The sequence below is a fragment of the Megalops cyprinoides genome, chromosome 20 (assembly GCF_013368585.1).
Source record: "Megalops cyprinoides isolate fMegCyp1 chromosome 20, fMegCyp1.pri, whole genome shotgun sequence".
Lineage (NCBI taxonomy): Eukaryota > Metazoa > Chordata > Actinopteri > Elopiformes > Megalopidae > Megalops > Megalops cyprinoides.
Window position 1 is genome coordinate 13,136,630 of NC_050602.1, and position 22,623 is coordinate 13,159,252.

The following is a 22,623-nucleotide window of genomic DNA, read 5'->3' on the forward strand; positions in this document are numbered from 1 at the left end:
CCCAAACTTTGACCTTAACCTTCTTTGACTCCCACCTTACCTTTGAACCTAACCTCCCCTGACCTCACTTGACCTCTATTAACCTATACTCAGACCCTAACCTCCCTTTAACCCCTCCCCATTGCCCTTCCTGTCCCTTGACCTCCACCCCCGGAGAAAACACTGAAGAAGCTTCATCGCTTTGATCAATCTTCTGAATAGAGAAATCTCAGAGGGTGCTCTCAGACAGCAAACATTGCAGTCCAAAACACAAAAATAACCATGAAAAGAAAGAGTAATCATTCATAATAATATTGTCTGTGATAATTATAGCAACACATGTAAGCAAGTGAAAGTGCCACAGCATTCAGAAATGAAGGCGTGAAATTCTAACATGGCTTAAAGCTTATATTCCAGAGCGTAACTTGGAAACGCTAAATATAATAATGAGATTAACTTTTCAGTGTCACAGACTTTTGCATAAAATGTAAATTCGTGTCCTGATTTAAAATATTTTTTTCTATATTGTCTAAAATATTTTCACAGGCAAGAATTCAGTTTTTTTTCTGTGTTCATTTTTCCATTGCACGCGGTGTAAGAAATGCAGGAGGAGTTCAGGTGCAGGGGGCCGCAGGGGGGCCGCAGGGGGGCCGCAGGGGCCCGCTGAGGGGGGGGGCAGCTCTAGGTCCTGCTATGTGGAGTCCTGGTTCACCACTTTTCCCCCGTTCATAGTGGGAGTCCCTGAACTTTTCCTGGAACGCTGCTTCTCTTCAATCTCATGCAGTGACGGCTCTCTGTACATGCAAACTGTGGAAGAAACGAGAGACAGGGGAGAGAAAACTACAGATCACCCGTGTACCTCGTACTGATCACTTATACAAGACATCATCTAAAATACTCTCAGCACATAGACAGGAAATACGTCTCACTGTCTTAACTTTTTTAGAACAATAAAATTCCTTCAGTGCACATTCTGTATATCAGTCTTAACACCACTAGTGATGCTGGACACACCGATACTAGAGATAAGGGCACTGATACTGTACCTAGGAGCACTGATACTGGAGCCTGGGGCACTGACACTGCAGCTGGGGTACTGATACTGCAGCTAGGAACATTGATAGTGGAGCTAGAGGCACTGATATTGCAGCCTAGGGCATTGATGTTGATAGCTAGGAGCACTGACTTTTAGGATAAGCGCACCACTATTGCAACAGTTCTATGCTGAAATGGTGGAAAGGTGAGGGCAGAGAGAGAACTGACCTTCAATGGGTCTGGGGACAAAATGGGAGGAGGGCTTGGTCTTCTTCACGCGGTTCCCCTTCATCACTTGACCCTCTTTGGTGAGGCCCAGGAACCAAGCCCGGCCGGACTCTTGCTGCCGGTACACCGTGGAAGAGTAGATGACATAGTAGTTCTCGAACACAGACTCCTTGAACTTGCACTCTGGTGTGAACATTTCCTGGGAAACACAAAGATAAGCGAGAATGAATCCCATTCAGGTCACAAAAAAGTGCTGATTGCCTAGTGCCCAACACCACAAGTACACACTCACATGTGCTGTCTTTACACACATTCCTAATCAACACAATCAGCACACTCTTGTTGTTTGCACACTGACCAGGTATCCACATATACACTGTGTCAATCAGCTGTGCTGGATTGGTGTGCCTTGCTTCTCAGCATCTGCTGCCTGAACCCAGTTCTCCTGATTTGATGTGCTCAATCATTTATCAGAGTATTATGCCTTTCACAACAAACTCTATTAAAGCATAATGTCACTCCTCCACCATTACTTTAGTAATGGAGCACTGCATATTTAATAACCAATTAAAGGTCAATAGGGGAGACATTTTTGAATTTGCATCTTTAAACAAATCATTTCATCTTCAAATTCTATTTTTATCTTTTCTCTGTGCTCTGGACAGGCTCGGAAGGAGGGGCATTTTGGGTTTCTGTATCTCTGAATAAGTTCTGTCTGATCTGTGCTTATGCAACCATTATATAACACTGCTGAGGGAGAGAGGGAGAGGAGAGAGATGGAGGAATAGAGGCAGAGCATTTTCTTCCTTTTAAATATATACTATTTATATTATTATATTCTATATTGTATGTAACTGCATTGGCAAAACTACTGTTTGCCTTTCCTTTAGAGCCACATTTTTAATATTTTGTCCCATTTGAATTTGATTTTCAGTTTGACAGTGAGAGAGAGAGATTTCACAGCCCGAGCGATGCACTGTGAGGACACTGTGCTGCAGGAATTTGGAGGTTATGAATATTTTAAAACGGTTCAATAGCATTTACTGTACGTTTTGTACCATGCAGTCGTTATGATACCACAAAATATGTTGGTGGTAATGGTGAATCCCTTTATATATATATGTATGTTTGTGTGTGTGTGTGTGTGTGTGTGTGTGTATATGTGCATGTGTGGGTGTATGTGTGTGTGTTTGTGTGTGTGTGGGTGCGTGTGTGTATGTGTGTGTGTATGCGCGTGTATATATATGCTACATCCCTGCATAAGTATGCACATATTCTGTATTATTTAGTACCTACATTTCATGTTGTACTTGAATGCTTTGGCAGCCCCGCTTTTGTTAATCCTACCAATAAAGCAGCGTTGAATTTAACTGAATTGAGAGAGAGACAGAGAGAGAAAGCACAACTGAATAAAATCTGAGAGGGGGTGTGTGGAACCCTGTAGGTGTTTTCCCTCTGGAGACTCTGCTGTGTCAGTGAAGTGAGACTCACACTGCTTTGCACCTGTGTGTGTGTCTGTGTGTCTGTGTGTGTGTGTGTCTCTGTGTGTGTGTCTGTGTTTTAATAGTTCTGTTCTGGGTCTTTTGGTGCAGATCTCTGCTGGATTTGCAACAGTTCTGGTGTAGTTCTGGTTCTTGCTTTGACCTCCACACCCTCAGGGGATTCTGGGATATTAAGGTTGTTGGCTTTGATTGATGGGCCAGTTCCAATCCTTGCAGGGAGTTTATCCTCCTGAGTCCATCTGCACAGTCAGACCCTACAAACCAAGGCAGTCCATACCACTCTCATCTCACAGCGGCCACTCAGTATGCAGGGAGCGTGGCGGTTAGTGGGGTGTTATCTGGGCTGCTGACATGCTGTCAGGAAGCAGCCACTCCTGCCTCTGTAACCACTGTGGGGGTCAGGTCTCCCCTGTCCAGCACAGCAACTACAGCCAGGGAGTTGGTTCAGGGCCTCATAAATGTGACCAAAGTCTGACTACATCGATAAAATCCTCCAACATTTCCCTGTCAGACCACATGTATAAAACCACTCTCATATGTTGCAAGAGTCCGACCATTCCTCACAGTAACTGGAGTCTGACCTTATATTGACAGAATTATCAGATGTAAGAAGTTGAAATCTGAACCAAGGACCAAATGCTACCAGGTTCAGTATGCAAAATTCGCTTTTCATTTTTATCTCAAAAGAGTTACCATCTGTAGCTACTACGTTCCAGTGAAAGTGTTACTACATATGCTAAGCACAAACTAAGTGCTTTGCTCTTTTAAGGAAGATTTATGAATGCTTTGTAGATCTTAATATCAGATGGCTCAGTGGCTAGGGCAAGTGGTCATCAGATGTCACAGCTCATCAGAGGATACATCTGGTCAGAGTCCATCAGGTGATACACTTAAGGCTCCCTTATGTTGTTTGGAAATTCAGTTCCACAAGGGCACCCCAATTATAAAAATATATGTATATTCATCAAGAATCCAAAATATCTCTTCCAGGTATGCAGCATACCTTACAAAATACGAGAATTTCTGTTACTTTATGTATTACTCAATCCATTACTGAAATCCAACACAAAAGAGTATATAATATAAACCGTTTTGTGTTGGATTTCATATTTTTGATCTACAATAATAATTTTAAATAAATTCCTCCAAAACTGCATTGTAGAGAGAGAAAATAACACAGCTTCCTTTTGTTTCTAGATGCCCCTTTATTTTGAAGTTGAGAAGTCGTCATTATTATTCACCAGGTACCGCTGAGCCAGCCGAGCGAGACTCCTGTCTAGACAGCGGCCTCAGTCACATTGGGAATGCAGGAAGGACACCAGGCTCACCTTATGAGAATGCTGAAACACAGCCCAGTCTCCCTGAGGGTGGAGCTTTACACTGTAACACAGCCCAGTCCCCAGAGGGTGGAGCTTTACACTGTAACACAGCCCAGTCCCCTGAGGGTGGAGCTTTACACTATAACACAGCCCAGTCTCCCTGAGGGTGGAACTTTACACTGTAACTCAGCCCAGCCTCCCAGAGGGTGGAGCTTTACACTGCAACACAGCCCAGCCTCCCAGAGGGTGGAGCTTTACACTGTAACACAGCCCAGCCTCTGTGAGGGTGAAGCTTTACACTGTAACTCAGCCCAGCCTCCCAGAGGGTGGAGCTTTACACTGTAACACAGCCCAGCCTCCGTGAGGGTGGAGCTTTACACTGTAACTCAGCCCAGCCTCCATGAGGGTGGAGCTTTACACTGTAACACAGCCCAGTCCCCAGAGGGTGGAGCTTTACACTGTAACTCAGCCCAGCCTCCCAGAGGGTGGAGCTTTACACTGTAACACAGCCCAGTCTCCCAGAGGATGGAGCTTTACACTGTAACACAGCCCAGTCTCCCTGAGGATGGAGCTTTATACTGTAACACAGCCCAGTCTCCCTGAGGGTGGAGCTTTATACTGTAACACAGCCCAGTCTCCCTGAGGGTGGAGCTTTATACTGTAACACAGCCCAGTCTCCCTGAGGGTGGAGCTTTACACTATAACACCTCAAAGCCTCCTTGAGGATGGAGCTTTATACTGTAACTCAGCCCAGCATCCCTGAGGGTGGAATGTTGTATTGTAACACCACCCAGCCTCAATGAAGCCAGAGCTTTATGCTGAAACATTGCATAGCTTCAGTGAGGGCAGAACTTTATACTGAAACACAGACCCAGCCTCACCTAAAGGTGAAACAAAGTTAAACTTTACTTGGACTAGCACTTTATTCTTTACAGTGTGCAAGAGCGTGTGGGGTGTGAGGTTAGAGAGAGTTCAGGGCATTGAGTGGGAAATGAAGAGACATTGGGAGAATGTCATCTTCATAAGGTTGTTGAGTTATGTTGGCCTTTCTAAGAACAGAACAGACAGATAAGCCTGTCACAGCCCTCATATCTAAAGAACACTTAGCTTAAAATGAAGCCCATTGTCATCTCCTCTGTAGCACGGGGGGGGGGGGGGGGATTCACCTTGTATCAAAGGCCCTGAACCAGCACAGTAGTAGATCTTCTGAAATATTCTGAGCCTTGATACTCAAATGTAACGGGGCATGATTCTGGCAGGATACTGGAAACTCACTTGTCAGTTTATATTCCATCATCATCCCACCCTCTGACTGTTCATCACCACACACACACACACACACATACACCTCCACCTGGTTTGGTTTTAAGTTGTTGGCTCCGTGCCCTATCTCCTGGTTTTGATCTGTTCTGTTCCAGTGACTTTGACCCAGTTTAATCACCTCAGAATTTAGGTCACCTCTTCCTCATCCTCATCCAATCTCAATCACCAAACAGGATGTTTGCTAATGTAAGGCAATCCTCTTACACTCACCACATTTTACATACAAGTCAATACAATAAAGGGATTACCTCAGCAGGCCCACTGCAATCACTCAGTCAGCAGCTAAAATCAATATTTAAGCAGCATACCCATGGGTGCCTCTCAGTGGCTACTCATTAAAAATTTTCATTTTAATGAAACTCCCAAAGAGAGGTGGTTTCCCCTCCAAAACAGGATTCACTTCACAACCTACATGTGTCACACATGTTCCCAAAATACCACCCGGGCTCCTTTCAGCTAATACCACCAGAAGGGTGAGTGGACACAAAGGATGAGGGATAATGGACTGAAGGAGTGAAGGGCGCAAAGGGTGAAGGGTAGAGGGGGACAGTTCGGGGTTCTCCCTCTCTGAAGGTTTGGGTTCGGCAGGCCCTTATTTAAAGATGGATGTGTTTTTTTTAACACTGCAGTGAGACAGAGGTAGTTACCGCTGTGCTGTAAAGTAGGTCACCGAGAAACTGTAATAAATAATGAAAGAGGAGGAGATTCAATGCACATACACTCATACACACATACGTTCCTCTTTCTCACACACACACCTATATACACCGCCCACACACACCCTCCCTGTAATTATATACACCAAGACTGAGCAGACTCAAACTTAACACACCAGGACTTCAAACACCAATGCTGCACATGCTACAATGGAACAGGCTAATGCTGAAAACACCCCACTCAGGACAACCACACTTAAAACACTATGGCCACTTTCACATCTTGCTTGCTTGACTGTTTTATTTGAATGGATGTATGGTTCTGCTTGCTTGGAGCTATAGGTGAAACATTGATATTGACATAATCTTATTAGGATGTAAGTCACACCATTGAGCCAAAACTACTTTGAAGGGGTCCTCTTGAACCATTTGAAACTGAAATTGGCGTTTTTGAGATTCTGGTCCACCAAAATTTGTGCATTATGAAAGCAAACACACTCTAGTTCAGATGAAAAAAAACTGCAAAAAGAGCTCCAGATTGTGGTCTCCTAAGACAATGTTTTTGTCTGCCTTTTGTGTTGCCTTTTTCCAAAAGGATAGTGTCTTGCGCTTACAGATGCCAGATTTTCACTGTGTTCCATTTCCACTTGCACTAATTGATCAAAGCACCCAACTGCATACAGGAAAACAAGAACAAAGTGTTTAAGGAGGCGGTATTCTCCATCATACCAGTATATTCTCCCGAGAATTTCCACTGCAGATAAATGGCAAGTGAATCGAATGCAATGCGAAACCAACAGAATATTAGTCTGTATGTAACTGTACAAGCAGTAAATAAACTTGATTTCATCTGTAACTGAATTCATGTTCAACTGTAATTTCCAGGTCTGAAACAAAGCTGACCTAAACTGTGCAAAGTACTGTTAGTTTGAAAAGAGACATGATGTGAATCAATTGCAAGTCAATTGCTGCAAGCCTGAACACACTTGAGGTCAAAACAAAAAGACCTAACAGAGCAGCTCTGAACTTTCCAGTTCAGGTGGACAGTGCCATAGCTTAAAGAAGTCATCACTGATAAAGGAAACAAAGTACAGAATTATTGATTGATTATCCAAAGCAGCACTTTGTGAAGGGGATCCTAAGAAACAAAACACACATACACACACACACTCATGCACACACACACACACACACACACACAAATACACACACTCGCACACACATACACAGACAAAAACCTTGGCTACAATCACTATTAAGCACAAGACTCCCTTTCACAAAGGAGTTTGCCGTTTCCTCGTATTGCGTGTTTAATCAGCAGCATGACTGAGTCTCATGTTTCCATAATCTGCAGGGGTGTTCAGGTGGGTATTCCAGACCATCTCATGAAACACCTGAGGAGATATGTGACGCTCCGGAAACCTTTAGTAACCTTGAACCTCTAAAAGGATTTTGCCAGCAGCGCAGAATCCTGAAGGAGAGCCCAGAGAAAGGAAAGCATCAAAGCTGAGATCTCCCCAAACATATCACTGATTCTGGGATGAGGAGCATGCAGGAATGGCCACACTCTGAGGGGTAAACACTCACATATGCACATATGCAAACACATGCATGCCTGTACACACGCACATGCGCAGACACAGGGGTACACACAAACACACGTACGCAGACATGCACACACACACACACACACACACACACACACACACACACACACACACACACACACACAGATATACACACCACTTTGCAGTGCAAGTTACCAAGTTGATACATGCCGCTGTGGGGCTCCTTTCCAATGAGATGGTAATTCAATGCAGGAAGTGAAAATTGTTGTGACAGAAAGTGCTCTCTCTGAGCGGTAACTTGTCAAACTTTTAAATCGGCCTGCATATGTCCCTGGATTCTGTGTTATATAAGGACAAAGCTGAAAGGCTCTTCCATCTGCAAAGCAGCCCCTTATTACCATGGCAATTGCATTCACATTCATGAAACAGAGGGTGACTGAAGACAAATCTGAGGCCTCATTTCTATGAGAAAAACAACTGTCCATAAAGCTGTATTCACAGCTGCCTGTGAAAAGAGAACATGCTGCACATGTGTGTTCACTGCAGCTGGTGCTTCGGTTTCTTTTCTCAAATAATTTGAATACTATTTACTGACCAATACCTTCCAGAAACCTTGGATATAGGCAGTGCCAAAATGACAACTTGTGCCCTATGCTTAAAGGAGAATTGGTGATATAATATATATATATGTAGGTGTACATATGATATGATATATTGGTGATATATGATATATATGATATATTGGTGAAATATTTCAGACTGGTGTTTCAATATGTTGGTTTTCTTTTCTTTTCTTGTTTCAGGTTACCATTGTTTATCCATTATGTAAGGTATCCATAAGACAGCTGTATCTGACAGCTGGGCTGAAAACAATTTTTCCCTGGTTTGGTTTATTAATAAAACATGGATTTCACAAACCTCAAACATGTTTCTGTGCCATAGTCTCTATTTTTCTCTCTATCAGCAGGAACCCATATAAACCCTGTTGAAAGGTGACTGATACAATCTTGTAGAAATGCAGAGGTGCAGTGAATTTTTTATCAGACCTCTACAGATCTGAAAGCTCTGACCCACAGTCATCACAGCCTCCCTACACTAACCCCTGAGAGGAGAGAAGCTCGGATCAGTGGATTTACCCTGCAGGAACTCACAGGTCGGGTGTCTGGGGTTGACGGTTTTCCAGCTGATTTCTACAAATGTTTCTGGAGCTTTATTGGCGAGGGCTTTCATGAGGTTTTAATGGAGCATTTTTAAGCTTTTTCCCTCTACGCAGCCCTGTTTGAAATCACTTACACATTAGCCTCCTCTCACTGTGACAACTTCTACAGTTTGAAGTGAGATGACAGTGAGATGAAAACAATCCCCTGATACACAACAGTTACTTTTCATACTAAATATAACAAAGTGCACCACGGTATAGTCAGCACCAGCAGTAGGATAGGTGCTGCTGCACTGACAACATCTAGCCCACTTGCAGGGTGTCTAAGAGTGGTGAGATTAAGAAACCCTGGTCGATGAACCCACCTCTATCCCCAGCAGAAAGAAATCAGTTTGTTCTTGTCATGGCAGATGACACAGCTGATTTCAAACTCAGGGCATGGGATTCAGTCTTCACTCAAGACAGGTTCCTCTGTGACTGAGCCATTTGGAAGCCCTGGGATTAAATCTTTGGGGGTATATTTGGGTAGGGTGTGGTAACAGAACAGCATTTTAGAGAAGGTGAGCACCAAGCTGTCTCAGTGGAATAGGTTGCTATCCCAGCTCCCCCTTTGGCATAAGATGATCATGCCAGAGCCACCTGGGAGGCTTGTTGTGATTCTACAAAATGTTTCTGGTAAACTTTTTTTGGTCAGGGCAGTATTGGCTATGTGCAGCTGTGCTGGGAGGAGGGCAAAGCTAAATACAAATACAGGAGGGAGGCCTTTCTGCAGCTGGGAGATATCCTTGCAGCTACACATGTCTCAGAGTATTCCATATCATGACAGCCGTATCCTGAGGGAAATGGCGCATACTTTTATGTGAAGGGTGGAGTGTCCGGAGCTAGAAGTATTTTGTTTCTAAAAGGCTACTGATTTGGTACCTAAGACACTTGTTTGGTAAGGCTAAGCATGCAAGTGGGAATGAACACGTAGACCTAGGAAAGGCCTCTAGGAGACTGATGGTTCGCAAAGATGTAAATTTGTAAATCTGTTATGTAAACAATTAAAATAATGTTGACATAAACTCAAAAGTCTCTGTCTCTGTATTACGGTCTGTCTCCCTTTCTCCATGCTATAGCCCCACTGAATCTCTCCTGTATCGTCTTTTGTGCGACTCTCTCTTTGTGTTATAGTCACCCCCCCTCTCTCTCTGTATCCCTCTTTGGGAGAAGCGCTGTCACTCTCCAGATGCTGCTACTCCAGACCTATCCTTTCATGGCTCAATGGCCATAATTAAATGACAGCGACTTTGAGTGCTGACTAAGCCACTTGTAAGCGGAGTGTAGAAGCAGCGTGAGTGGAGTACGAGTGCAAACCCCACGTGTGAGCTCGTCCCATTGGCAGCACTACGGATCGCAATGGGTTTTCGTCAAGAACGTGGGTGTTTGTTTGCAAGTTGATTTTTTTTTTTTCATCCTGGCTGGCAAGTGAGGAATTGCCTCCACCGACAAACTGGTAAGCACGCAGGGTGACTGACGGAGACAGGAAGACCGTTTTAAACAGGGCAACTCCCTGAAACGGTGTTCTGAAGCAGAATAATGCCTGAAAAAGGGCGACTGATCAAAACAGGGTGTTCTCCTGAATCAGGGCATCTGATTGAAGCTCGCGGGGCTTTTGAAGCAAAGGTCTTCAGTGCCTGTGGCTCTCAAACCACACTCAGTGTTTGGCTCACAGGCTTGAAGCACAAACTATTTAACAATAGATGTCAAGATTAGATCGGATTTGAAAGGGGCTGACAGTGCGGAAAAGCATGACTCCTTGGCACGCTATCAGCTCTCTGGGCACGGGCACAGGGGGTTTGTACTATATAGAATCTGGCTGCAGCAGCAGGATCAGCAGCTGTAAGAAAACTGAACCCAATCAATCAGTGGCCCAGGCTGTGAGCAGCAGCAGAGAGGCCATATGCCCCAGACTAAAGCACCTGCACCATAAAGAAAGGAAACAATGTCACAGTGTGATGTCATAGTGACTGCTCCCCTGGGTGGGGTATGACGTTCTCGAAGGGAAACCTGTTGAGGTGGCTACCAGATCACAGGTGATATGTGACAGGGGATTTTGTTTTTCACAGTTTTCCCCCTTCATTAGTGCAAAGACTCTACTATCTCCATCACATGCAAGGAAGTAATGGACCAACGTGACATAACTCAGGTATATCTGAATGAGGCCAATAGAATCAACACACAGAATAAGAACAGAAACGCGGCCTTCCACATCTACTGACCACTGACAGAGAAGACAAATATGTCCAGAAATCAGATCAGGAAATGGCAGGAGTTTCTGTGTTGCAATAGACAAATGTGAATCACATCATTACAGACCACAGAACCCCATCATTCCAGAACTGACAACTTTGTCATTAGAGCCTTAAATTCTCATGTTCCTTATTAAATAAATAAAATAACATGGATTTTGGATCTAAGTCACGAAATGGAGTATGTAAATTAGTCAACTATAAATGACAACCATTTCCAGGTAACAATACCAAAATGAGGTGAGCCAACACTGACATAGAGCTCCTCTGTCATATATGGGTGGTTCATGATGTTCATGATGTTGTCTTTCATGCTGCACACTTATGTGCTCATTTATGACTTTATTTGGAATCATTTTCTTGTAGTATTATCTCAAATGTCCACTGTGAAAATCTGCAGTATTGATATTCAATATTCATAAATCACAAAATACATTTTCCCCTCATTGCATTGTGACCTCCATCTGCTTCAATGCATCAGTTCAGCTAAATGTAAATTAGGACCAAGGCCATATTGGTCGGTGTCACCAAAAAGCCAAAGCAGGTGGACAAAAACGAGAAGAAAGAACTTTTATTCACCCCTAAACACAGTATTTGCATTTCCATTGGGATTAGCTTCACAACAAACTTGAGTGCATCTGAGGACCTCCCTGGCAATCTCCTGGGTACAGAGGACTAACAGGAAGCCTCCCTGTGGAGAGATTCAATACAGCAATGAAAACATGACCAGCCTGCAGAATACAGTGTGTGTGAAGGAGGATGAGACAGATAGACAGGAAGAGAGACACCCTGCCTGCTGTTGGCCGCTGTGCTGTGGACAGACCTCTCAACGGTGCTAGTGCAGTTCTGTGATGACAGCTCCTGGATGTGAGGAGTTGTGGGAGACACTTATTGTGCAGGAATAGTGGAAGCTGTTAATAATAAATACTAATGGAAACTCCAGTCTCCACAGTGCTACTGCACACTCCGCTGCACACCAGTTCTTTTGAACCTTTGACTGCTGCCAGGATTCTGAATTCAACAGTCTACTGTACATGAGTTATGGAGATATTCTCCTCTAAAAATCTATTTTTGTAGATATGCAACTATTCTTATTCTTATTCTTATTCTTATTCTTTGATAAGAGTAATAATAATAACGCAACAACAATAATCATCATTTGCTGAGCAGGGTGATCCAAATGGCTAACATTTTTTTTTCATTATCTGTTTAAAGAGCTGGATACTCTGTCCTCTCCCCTTAATAAGCAGTGATTAGCCGAATGAAGGCGGTATCCTTTCAGTGCAGTTGTACTGTGGCATCACCGAGGTGATACGAAGAGATTTCAAAGTAGGATAAGTGTGGAGGAGCTTTGCAGGAGAGCTCTCTCCCTCTCTCTCTCTCTGTCTGAGTGTGTAATCTTCAGCAGGCTTTCTGTAGATGCCCCAGGCTCCTTTGGCATGGGCACGTCTCCCTGCAGGGGCTTTGAGAAGCACTGCACCGTGCGCCAGTTGCCCCCAAGAGACGCCTCTGCATGGGGACTTTGATCTGGATTTAATGGGGATTTAGATGTGAATTGAATCAGGACTTTGATGTGGATTTAATTCAGGCTTTGATCTGAATTCAGTGGGGGGGGGGGGGGGCTTTGATCTGGAATAATTGTGAACTTTGATCCATATTTAATGGGGAACTTTATTTTGATGTGATGACCTACAAGTAGACACCTGTGATGACCAACCATCCATAAAAAAGGGAAAATATTTCCATAAATATATTGATTGATGACAACCATGGAAAAAATTCTATATGTTCTTTAGCTCAAGAGATATACTGATATGTACTGATAAGTATATACATTTCATACTAATATCCTGGCAGTCCTCAAAAGGACTGTCATATCAGAGAATATCTACTGTATTAAAATACATTGACCATTGCCAAGCCCAGACACTGAGATTTAATCAGCCACCCTATCTCACCGTATCTCTGGATATTTCTCTGTGTCTCATGACAGGAGGAGTGCAAATTATATGAATGTGTTTAACCACAATTACTCTGTTCCATTCTGTAGTGTACCTCTACACAATAATAATATATAGCAGTGTTCTATGGTATGAGCATGCTAAATCAAATAATGTTACGGTCACCACAGAAACTGTTTAGCAGTTCTGCCTATTTTTAAATCTACAGACATAAGAAAAAAAAGTTTCTCTGCCCCAGTATGAGACCATGCTAAGTGACAGTACATAGCTTTCACTCAGCTCAGCAACTACCCACATCATTCACCTGCATGCAAAGCCCTGCCTTAAAGTCCCTCATCCACATGTGCATAAACCCTGCCAAGACCATACAGAGCCACCTTCTTGTTAGGAGACTCCCTACCACCCTGCAAAACAAGCCTGTGGCCCTTGGCTTCACTGCTGCCTGTGGGAAAAATATTTTTCCAAGGAGGGTAAATCTGCACTGACAGGAATTGTGGCAATGCTTGAGATCAGCGCCCTGGTCCAACCCATGTGGTCAGTACACAGAACACGACAAAAAGGAATACATAAGAAAGTGTTATATTCTCATGAGAGAAGCTATGTGGACATCGTTGCCGTGCTTAAAAGTGATGCCTTCCTGCCGTGCCAAAGATAGCTGAAGATAATAAAAGCATTGCCTTGTCAGTGTTCCAGGTTATTTAACTCAAACCTCAAAGTAGCTGACAGAGTCTATATCTGTTTTAAATATTTTACTCCATTAGTGTATTTTCATGTAACAATTCATGAATACATATATACTTGATGTTCAGAATGTTGATGTCCGGAAATATCAGAATATTGTCTTATTTACAGTAATATAATTGTGCTGTAAGTTCTGCAACTACCAGACACACAAAATAGATGTTAGAAATGCATCACAAGACAACAACGACTCCTAGCTATTAATACAGTAAGTATTAAGCCACCTAAGTACCAGGTTTCAGTTAAGTCCATCTTAAGAAAACTGATAACTGAATAAAAAATGTTGTTTGATTCCTTGTTATCTTAGCAGCTTATAGGTAAAACCTATAACAAGCCAGCTAAAATGGCCATTGCTATCAGCTAAATTGGTAAATAAGATTAATTATATTAATGCTATGTATAATTATTATACATAGCATTAACTGGCTGGGTCATCTTCACCTGCTCTGGCTGCCTTAATATGTTTACATCAATACCCCTCTTATGCAGCACCCCCAGCTGGAAGCATTAAACAGCAGCGAAGTATAATGTTCTCAGGTCTGAAAGAGATCTTTGACCTTTGATCTTTAATCTCCTCTACCAACACAGGTTTGTACTCACACAGTCTGTGACTGACACAGCCCTACATCAACACTGTGTACAAAAGAGGATTACTGTGTTAAAATCATATCTGCGGGCAGGATGACAAGCACTTACATATGATGATATTTAGAGGCTTTGCTGACCATTTTATTATGCATTCACACACATACACATGTACACACACACACACACACACATACACACATACACACATGCGCACACACACACACACACACACACACACACACATGCTATTTCTGTCTCTCCGTCTCTCTCTCAACACACATTCATTAAAAGGAGAAAGAGGCAGGTCTTACTGAGCTGTACAGGAAGCCCTCTCCATTCATGGCGATGTAGAGGCCGGCCTTCACTCCCTGGATGGCCACCACTCGCAGTCCCACTGGGATCAGGTTAAACAGGGCTGAAAAACACACAAACTCGGTCACACACTAGGCACATTCCCGTCACCTGTCACACTCAAACCTGTCACATGGTGAATCCCCACTTGACGCACACACCTGATACATTCACATATGAGAGAATTGTTAAAAAATGTAGGCCAGATCGCACAAACCCTCTCCGACCGACAGCAGAAGACTGAATGGACATCTACTGGATGGTGTATTTCTTTCAGAAGGTCAAAACAGTGTCTTTGTGCTTCAGGCGAGCGGAGGCCTATAATCATTGGGAAATAGACTGAATGCTGTAGCTGCTGAGGGACAGCGCTTTCTAGGTGGCTGAGAGGCAATGGCTGCATCAGATAAAGGCCGTGAATAAAGGCAGGTGCCAACATGCGGGTGTCCACTGCCCTGATTCAATTTCACTCAATAAAAATCGATGGCAGCTTTGGTGTCACGTAAATTAGCTGTGGAGGTCCAGAGACGGAAGATAACAGAGCTGAATCAGGGATCAGGCTCGGGGGGGAAAGAGGCTGAACAACAAGGACCTCTCATTATATCCAATCACATCAAGGGGGGAAGACAGTAAAACTGAAAGCATAACCAATCAGGTTAAGACTGGAGATGGGAAACTTCAGGTCCAACCAATCAGTTTGAACATGGAGACGCGGGACAAAGCTTCCGCAATCAGGAATTTGTGGCATAGCACAGTTAGTCAACCCGCTGATATCTCATTTTAATGTGACCTGTGAAGATATCCGCACAATTTTGGTACTAGTCCGGTGATAATACTGTAATAAAGGGGAGAGAATGTATCTGGTAAATTGTAGAGAGCTAAGCCTGTTGGATGCGCTCATGTGGACCTTGCTGATAAATAGGAACTGTGATATAATCCATGAAGACAGAAACGGGAGGATGTGATGGAAGGAAAAATCCCCTGGTGTAAGTGGGAGCAGCTTCTCTCCCGAAAAAGCCTCTGGCTGCAGCAAGCCCGCTGCTGGTCCTCTTTTCACCACTAAACACTCCAACCACACCACACACTCCCCTCTAATTGACTAGCTTTCCCAACAATGTTTCAAGTGAAAGGAATACTCAGATTGAATTGAAAGCATGTGAAAAGCAGCTTTTTGCTTCTCCTCGCTTTAGCATGTAAAAAGTTCAAAGGGATCTAGGGTTGTCATAATCTAATAATCCACTAAATGGATCAATACAACAGTACCAGGCATGAATACCAAGCACTTCAGATCACGCAGTTAGCATCCTCGAGCTGTAAGCTTCATGTGTAGAGAATTATTCATCTGGTACAAATGGACAGGGATATTTTTAGTTATATTTGCTAAATTATTCACTGAAGATGAGCGCTGTTTACTGTGCTCATGTATGCCTTTATCTAAGGACTGAGGTCGGAGTTTCTCACAGACCAAGACCAACACGTCAGGTCAGGCACACACTGCCAGTGAGACCAACACAGGGAGCAGCAGCATCACAGGGATTGAGACCGGCAAGCTGACAGAGACCAACATCTAAAAGAAATCTAACGGGAAGTGAGACTCACAGCTCAACTGAGACCAACATGGTAAACAAGACTGACAGCGCAACTGAAACAAAAACTTCAAATGAGATCAACCTACTGAGCACCTACAGTACAGCTACCATGTCAAGTGAGACCAACATGATGGCCGAGATCAATGAGACAAGTGAGACCAACACCTCAGGGAAGAGCAATATGCAGATTGAGACCAAAACCACAAGTGACAGCAACACACAGAGCAAGACCAAAACATAAGGACTAAAATCTCATGTCAGGTCCTGCCCCCAATGCCTGTGGTGCTTGTGACACCCTTCTTTTAAATGGGAGGAGTTTTCCAATGTGTAGACAGGAGGTGAGAAAGGTTAGCTTCTTTCACTTTCAGGATCAAATCAATACCTTCCGTGACAGCTGGCTCCTGAGGAACAGACAGGGGAAAGGACTCCATCCACCACTCTGCTGACATAGCTCTAGGCGACCAGTACCCTCACAAAGTCATTTTGAGGTCGTCTTTGGGGTTGGGTCATTTTTAAACTCATACGTTTGCAGCAAGATCATATTTAACTGACACTTTTGTAGCGGTTTCACATTCAGACTCTGCTTTGACCTCTTTATATTCTCACCCTCTTTCTCTGAGGATCTGTGATACAATCCTAATGCAGCATTACATTACATTAAATTATTGGCATTTAGCAGATGCTCTTGTCCAGAGCGATTTACATAAGTTAATTTTTTTTACTTATTATCCATTTATACAGCTGGATGTTTACTGAGACAATTCTGGGTTAAGTACCTTGCCCAAGGGTACAACAGCAGTACCCCAATGGGGAATGCAACTGGCAACCTTTCGGTTGTGAGTCCTGCTCCTTACCACTATGCTACACTGCCCCTCCTTACCCACTGTTGCATGCTGGGAGGGGTGTGTGCTGGGGGTCGGAGCGCCATGACTCACTGTGGTCGCTGTTTTCGTCCTTGCTCCCGTCGATGGTGCCGTCCGGCTGCATCTGCAGGTAGAAGCCTTGCTGGCTGAACAGTCGGGTCACGATGCCTTTCAGCTGCGGCTCTGGAAAACAGGAAACACCCCCACCCCCACGGGGGCCTGTCAGACTCCGCCCACACGCCCTGTGGCATCATCAATCTCACTCACGCACCCAGCCACACTGGCCCTCTTTCGTGGGAGTCGCGGATCATTGACCCTTGCAACGGGCTTCCCTAAACTGACATTAATTTGGGGCTTTCCCCGAAAAGATGCTATTTTTGAAGACCCCATCCTGCTTGGCCTGGGGAACGAGAAATCATTGGACATATTACACATGACCTGACAACACAGGTACGGCTCTGAACACTTGAGGGAATTGGTGAGATAGAAAGGGTAGGTGTGGATCAGTCAGTAAAGAGACAGGTTGAGATAGTACAGACAGGTGGACCAGCTGGTGAGGACAAGGGATCCCCTAAAGAACAATACTGGGGCTGCTTAAGGGGGCCCCATGACCTGACCCTGACCTGTCCTACTGCACTCTGCTCAGATAGTGTATCTAATTGCTTCTTTTATTGGCTAAATGTTCTTAATTAATGAGGGGGGCCGCTTTGGTCTTAGAGGCCATAAATCTGAGGGAATCTGGTGAATCAGCTCTGGAACATTCTTTACAGGCCTCATTTATCTACGCCGCGGGATCTGTCTTCTCTGATGTCAAAGAGAGGAGCGGAGCAGGGGGCCATCAATAACTAGCCGCCAAACATCTATCAGAGCCTCTAAATCACACAGAAACAACCTCTTCACACACAGAGTACTCACACAGTGAAACATGCAGTCCTCAGACACGGAGCTGCTTTATACATCGAGCAATCACACACAGAGACAGCTTTTTCATACGTAATGGCTCAACAAAGAAACAACAGCTTCATACATACCGTATTAAGAACAAATAGAAAGGAAAGAAAAAGAAAACAGTTGCTTCATTCCCTCATTCATACAGTGCTCTTAACACAGACGAAACTGCTACATATATACAGGTACAGTACTCACACACACGTGAGCAGTGTGTGAGTGTGTCGTCTGAGACAAACACGTGATGTGGCAAAGCCTGATGGAGCTGCAGCTTTGTGCCCGTGGAAGAGGAGAGACAGAATATCAAATGCAGGGTTCTGTTTGCTTGTTAGAGTGTGCGTGTGCATGTGTGTGTGTGTGTGTGTGTGTGTGTGTGTGTACGCATGTGTGTATGTGATTTCCCTTCGGTATGTTCCTGTCAATGCACAAGTGTTTGCGAGTATGTCGATGCATGCAAATGTGTGTGTGTGTGTGTGTGTGTATGAAAATGTGTGTCTGCATTTTAGTGTACTTGGGAATATGTTTTTGTATCGTTACTCACTTTAGCAAAACAAGAATTACATTTTTTATACAAAGGCCGTTTTGTTTTGAACAATGCACATATTAATAATGCAGATAAACTTGTCCAGTTTGATAAAAATGTGGACATATGGTTTTGTGATAATGAAATGGGTGTGTTCACCCCCCCCCCCCCCCCCCCCCCCCCATCGAAATCATCACATTGCACAGAACATACATATAACACATGTCAATACACACAAAACAAGAGTACTGCTGCAGTTTCACACTGTTTTACTCTAGACAAAGCCACACAGGTAAATTCCAAAGACAGACAGAAAGAAAGGAAAATACGATTTGGGAAAAGCACTCGGAGGAGGCAGGGTATAGGGCCAGCACAGTGACTGCCACTGCAGAGGGGGCGCTGGGGCCCCCCGCACACGGTGCGATGTGGGCGCGAGATGGGGGTGACTGACCAACACAGCACACAGATGGAGACTGAGCTACTGACCTAGCCTGACGCCCTTACGGCGCACCTGTGGAGGGTTGGAGGAGGCATCTTACAGGGAGAAGGGAAAAACAACATGTTTTCAGACAATCCGGCACAAGGGCTGTCAGATCAAGTCAAAAGCAGCTGGAGAAGATGCTCAAAACAGAGGATCCTAGGCCTGTCCTACATCGCAAGTATTGATATTTACCATGGCTGTACTCAACTGATCTGTTCCTCTGTCGCTGTGGGTGGAGGACCCGCATTGACATGCACCACTCCCCTTGCTGGGAACCCTAAATAAAGCCATTAGGCTCTGGGCACTGAGACTGTGTCTCATCAATATAACTGCTTCTCTCCCCATACTGCAGTAAACCCCACTGTGATAAATATTTACCTGTTAACATTTCCTCTAAATAATCCCTGCTGCATTGCAGTGCAACTTGTCTCTCTCTCTGGATTTAGTATTGTTTTAAACAGAAGTGCATTCACTGAAATTATGCCAAGTGGATATTACTGGCAAAAGCGGAGCCCCGACAGTGATGACGATTGTGATAGTAGTAATCAATACTAATACTAGCAACAGATATAAAACAGCAACATTTATAACACCACAGCATATACAGAGTATGCACATATAGTTTGACGTAATCCGGTGTTGTTCAGCCGAATTGAATAAGGAACAACACGTGAGGGATGGAACAGGTGGATTTTTCGCATCGCGATCTGACACCGCGGAGAATTAAGCTCCATTGGGTCAGACGGAGCTCCGGACTGCGGTACTGCCGCTGCCTCTTTGGGGTGGGGGAGGTTTATTCTAAAACTAAAGCACTGACCTGGTCTCCGTCGGACAGCTCGTTTCTTCCCGCTGCAGAATCGTACTTTGCTGAAAACCCCTAAGAAATGCCTCTCGCAAAGAGAGCGGGGGTCTTTGCTGGGGCTCGGGCGGCGTTTGGAGGTGGAAACCCGGTCGCTGTTGGACTCCCGTGCCTGGCGTTTCTGTCGGATCAGAGAGCTGGCGATCGCGGCCATCTCCCCGCGGGCGAGCCGAGGTGCTGGGCAGAGGTTGAGTGGTGCAGCTACTTGGCGCAATAAATTGCAAATACAAATATGTGTCCCGTAACATGTAGCACTGTGCGGGATTAACCAAATATTATTCCGGTCCTACGGGAAATCCACCGAGTCCCGTGAATCTTGATGATTTAAAAGGCATCCTCGCTATGGAACAATTTCCAGGTAGTTTTGCGATTCAAGCACGGAATATGTCAAAGAAACCACTTTGATATTCTATGGGGCATCTGTTAATTATTCAGTTAACCACTTAAACGAAGAAGCTAACATGTACATTTGCAACAGCCGTGAGGATCTTTGACGTCGATTTAATTGGAGAGGACGTGTAATCTGTCGCGCGATTCGGGAGAAAGTGAGTCGCGCGTATTCCAGGTGAATCGAGCAGTGCCTTTTAAACACGACAATGCATTTATAGGACCCACATTTGGTTGCTATGTCCTGTTTGCTAAATTCTCACGTTTTTTGCAAAGCATTCGCGAAACTTTTCTTAAGGTTTGTTGCTGATTCTTCTCGATAGTAGAATTACGCGCATCTGCCAATTCGCTGCTCTATAACTTCATAGTTTATTTAACCAAATGGCACGACGCAGGACCCAGACTGGACCGAGGAAGCGGCAGCCTCGCGCAGCATTGTGATGTCCGAGGCTACAGCGCGCGAGCCACCAACCTGTGCCACTGACCACTTTGAGAAAAAGACATCATATTTTGCCAGAGTGCAGCGGCATGTTGTCGTTGTCGTTGTCCAGTAAATAATGCTGGATTCCTACGATAGACACTGGCCAACGATCCTCTTCTTAAATGAAAGAAAAATGATCAAACCGTCATTTTTCTGATACCATGCAAAATTAATTCATAAAAACGATTTCCAAAGTAGCCGGTTGTGTTGATTAATCCCCGTGACGAGCACCCGGTGAATGGCTTGCAGCGCTTTCTCTCTACGCAATCATACGTGATTGAGGTTTGGATGAGGAATTCTTGGAGGCAGAGAGAGGGAGAGCAAGAGAGGAGGGAGAGCAAGAGAGAGGGAGAGAGAGAGAAAAGGGGGGCGGGGGTGGAGAAAGAGCTGGGTGGTGAGGGAGTCTAAGACCCTGGTTTACACCTCCTGTACACTCAAATATAATCTGTCGCTGCCCCCTAACCCTGTCATTGCACACTGTCAGATACGTCCCTGCGTCAGGGGTTCTTAGGTTTTAACAACAGCAAACATTGCGACAGTAACTATCGAGTCAGGTGGTAGTATTTCATGAAGGACTAAAGCTACTACTTCAACCAAGAGTAATAGCATTCAATATCCCCAACAATCCCCAGCAAGTGTTGCATGATGTTGTATGATATGTTACATTGCTTTCTTTTGCGTAATGATAAATGGACTCTTAAGATGAAGGAATCCACGTCCTGTGATTTATTACTTAAACCACTTCAAAAACAGATGTCCAGTTGGCACAGAGCCATGCTTAATGTCCAGTTCAAAGCAAAAGACACTGGTGCTGCGTGTGATGACACGCTAGCACTCATTGACATTGATGACAAACTGGTACTCATTGCTATTAATGACACACTGGCACTGTCCACCATTAATGACACACTGGTACTTATACCTATTGATGACACACTGGTACTCATTTCCATTATCGATGGTCCTCACATAATGAGACCTGAAGGTGAAAAGGAGGGCAAACCACAGGCACATTGCAGACATTGCCCATGAGAAAACAACTGCTCATGGACGGTCTTAACTAGCAGAGCAAATTCAAGACAGTATGCAGTTCTGGTAATAACACGCACATTAGTGCAATCACATACGAACTGCAGATTTGTGTCTTACATCGGCAAGCATGGCTTCTGAAATTAGAGAGAGAACCCAGAAAGACATTGAGAGTATTTTAAAGAACAAGGCCTTACCCAGAACAAGTGAAAGACTGACTGTTTTATTAGACTAGCCCAACCTGGATGAAAAGACGCTATTATCAGGATTTCAGAGACATGGCGAGGCCGACCGCTTGAGGACCTGCAAAACATGCTGCCAGACTAACTGACTGTTATTATCAAGGAATGGCGCGAGAAATTCATGCTCTTGTTTTTGATTCCAAATGCCTCTTGCATTCTTTTCCCATACAGGTCATGACTTACTCATGGCGAAGACTTCGTTAAGACCTATGTAAATAGCAACACTTTGGGGATGGGAAAACCCATAGAATAAAACTGCTTCTGGTTTCCTTCAGTTACAACTTCCTGAAGGTGAACTGAATGAGAAATTTATAGCTTATATCTACAGTTTATAGTTTGGGTTTCACTCAGCATCAAAGGATGGGTCATATCAGTGGTCTGGACATAGTGCAAGTATAATATTAAAGTATAATATGAATTACACAATTTCCAAATCATTTATATAGGAATAAAACACCCCAAACACTAAAAATATATTGTATGTCTGGTACTCACTGCATAAGCACAGCAAGGCGTTGATGTC

General features: G+C 44.1%; 1 protein-coding gene across 3 annotated transcripts; it reads right to left on the bottom strand.

Annotated features, from left to right (window-relative positions):
• Window positions 1–581: 581 nt before the first annotated feature.
• fgf12a (fibroblast growth factor 12a) lies at window positions 582–21,152 on the bottom strand. 3 transcript variants are annotated; one of them, XM_036553648.1, is made up of 6 exons: window positions 19,920–21,152; window positions 19,133–19,155; window positions 17,223–17,333; window positions 14,662–14,765; window positions 1,243–1,441; window positions 582–786 (listed from the first exon to the last, which is right to left on the bottom strand). In XM_036553648.1, the coding sequence occupies exons 1-6, from the start codon at window positions 20,207–20,209 to the stop codon at window positions 671–673; spliced, it is 843 nt and encodes a 280-aa protein (XP_036409541.1). In that variant the 5' UTR covers window positions 20,210–21,152; the 3' UTR covers window positions 582–670. The 3 variants fall into 3 exon arrangements, with proteins under 3 accessions (XP_036409541.1, XP_036409542.1, XP_036409543.1); XM_036553649.1 differs by having other exon boundaries at window positions 19,108–19,155; window positions 19,920–20,194; XM_036553650.1 differs by lacking the exon at window positions 19,133–19,155 and having other exon boundaries at window positions 19,920–20,194.
• Window positions 21,153–22,623: the final 1,471 nt, after the last annotated feature.

Coding starts and splice junctions, on each gene's coding strand:
- fgf12a (XM_036553648.1), bottom strand. CDS start 20,209: ATGTTACGGGACACATATTTGTATTTGCAATTTATTGCGCCAAGTAGC. Junction 17,334..19,132: donor CCTCCTCCAACCCTCCACAG/GTGCGCCGTAAG, acceptor CCTGTTTTCCAG/AGCCGCAGCTGAAAGGCATC. Junction 1,442..14,661: donor AGGGCTTCCTGTACAGCTCA/GTAAGACCTGCC, acceptor TGTGTTTCCCAG/GAAATGTTCACACCAGAGTG.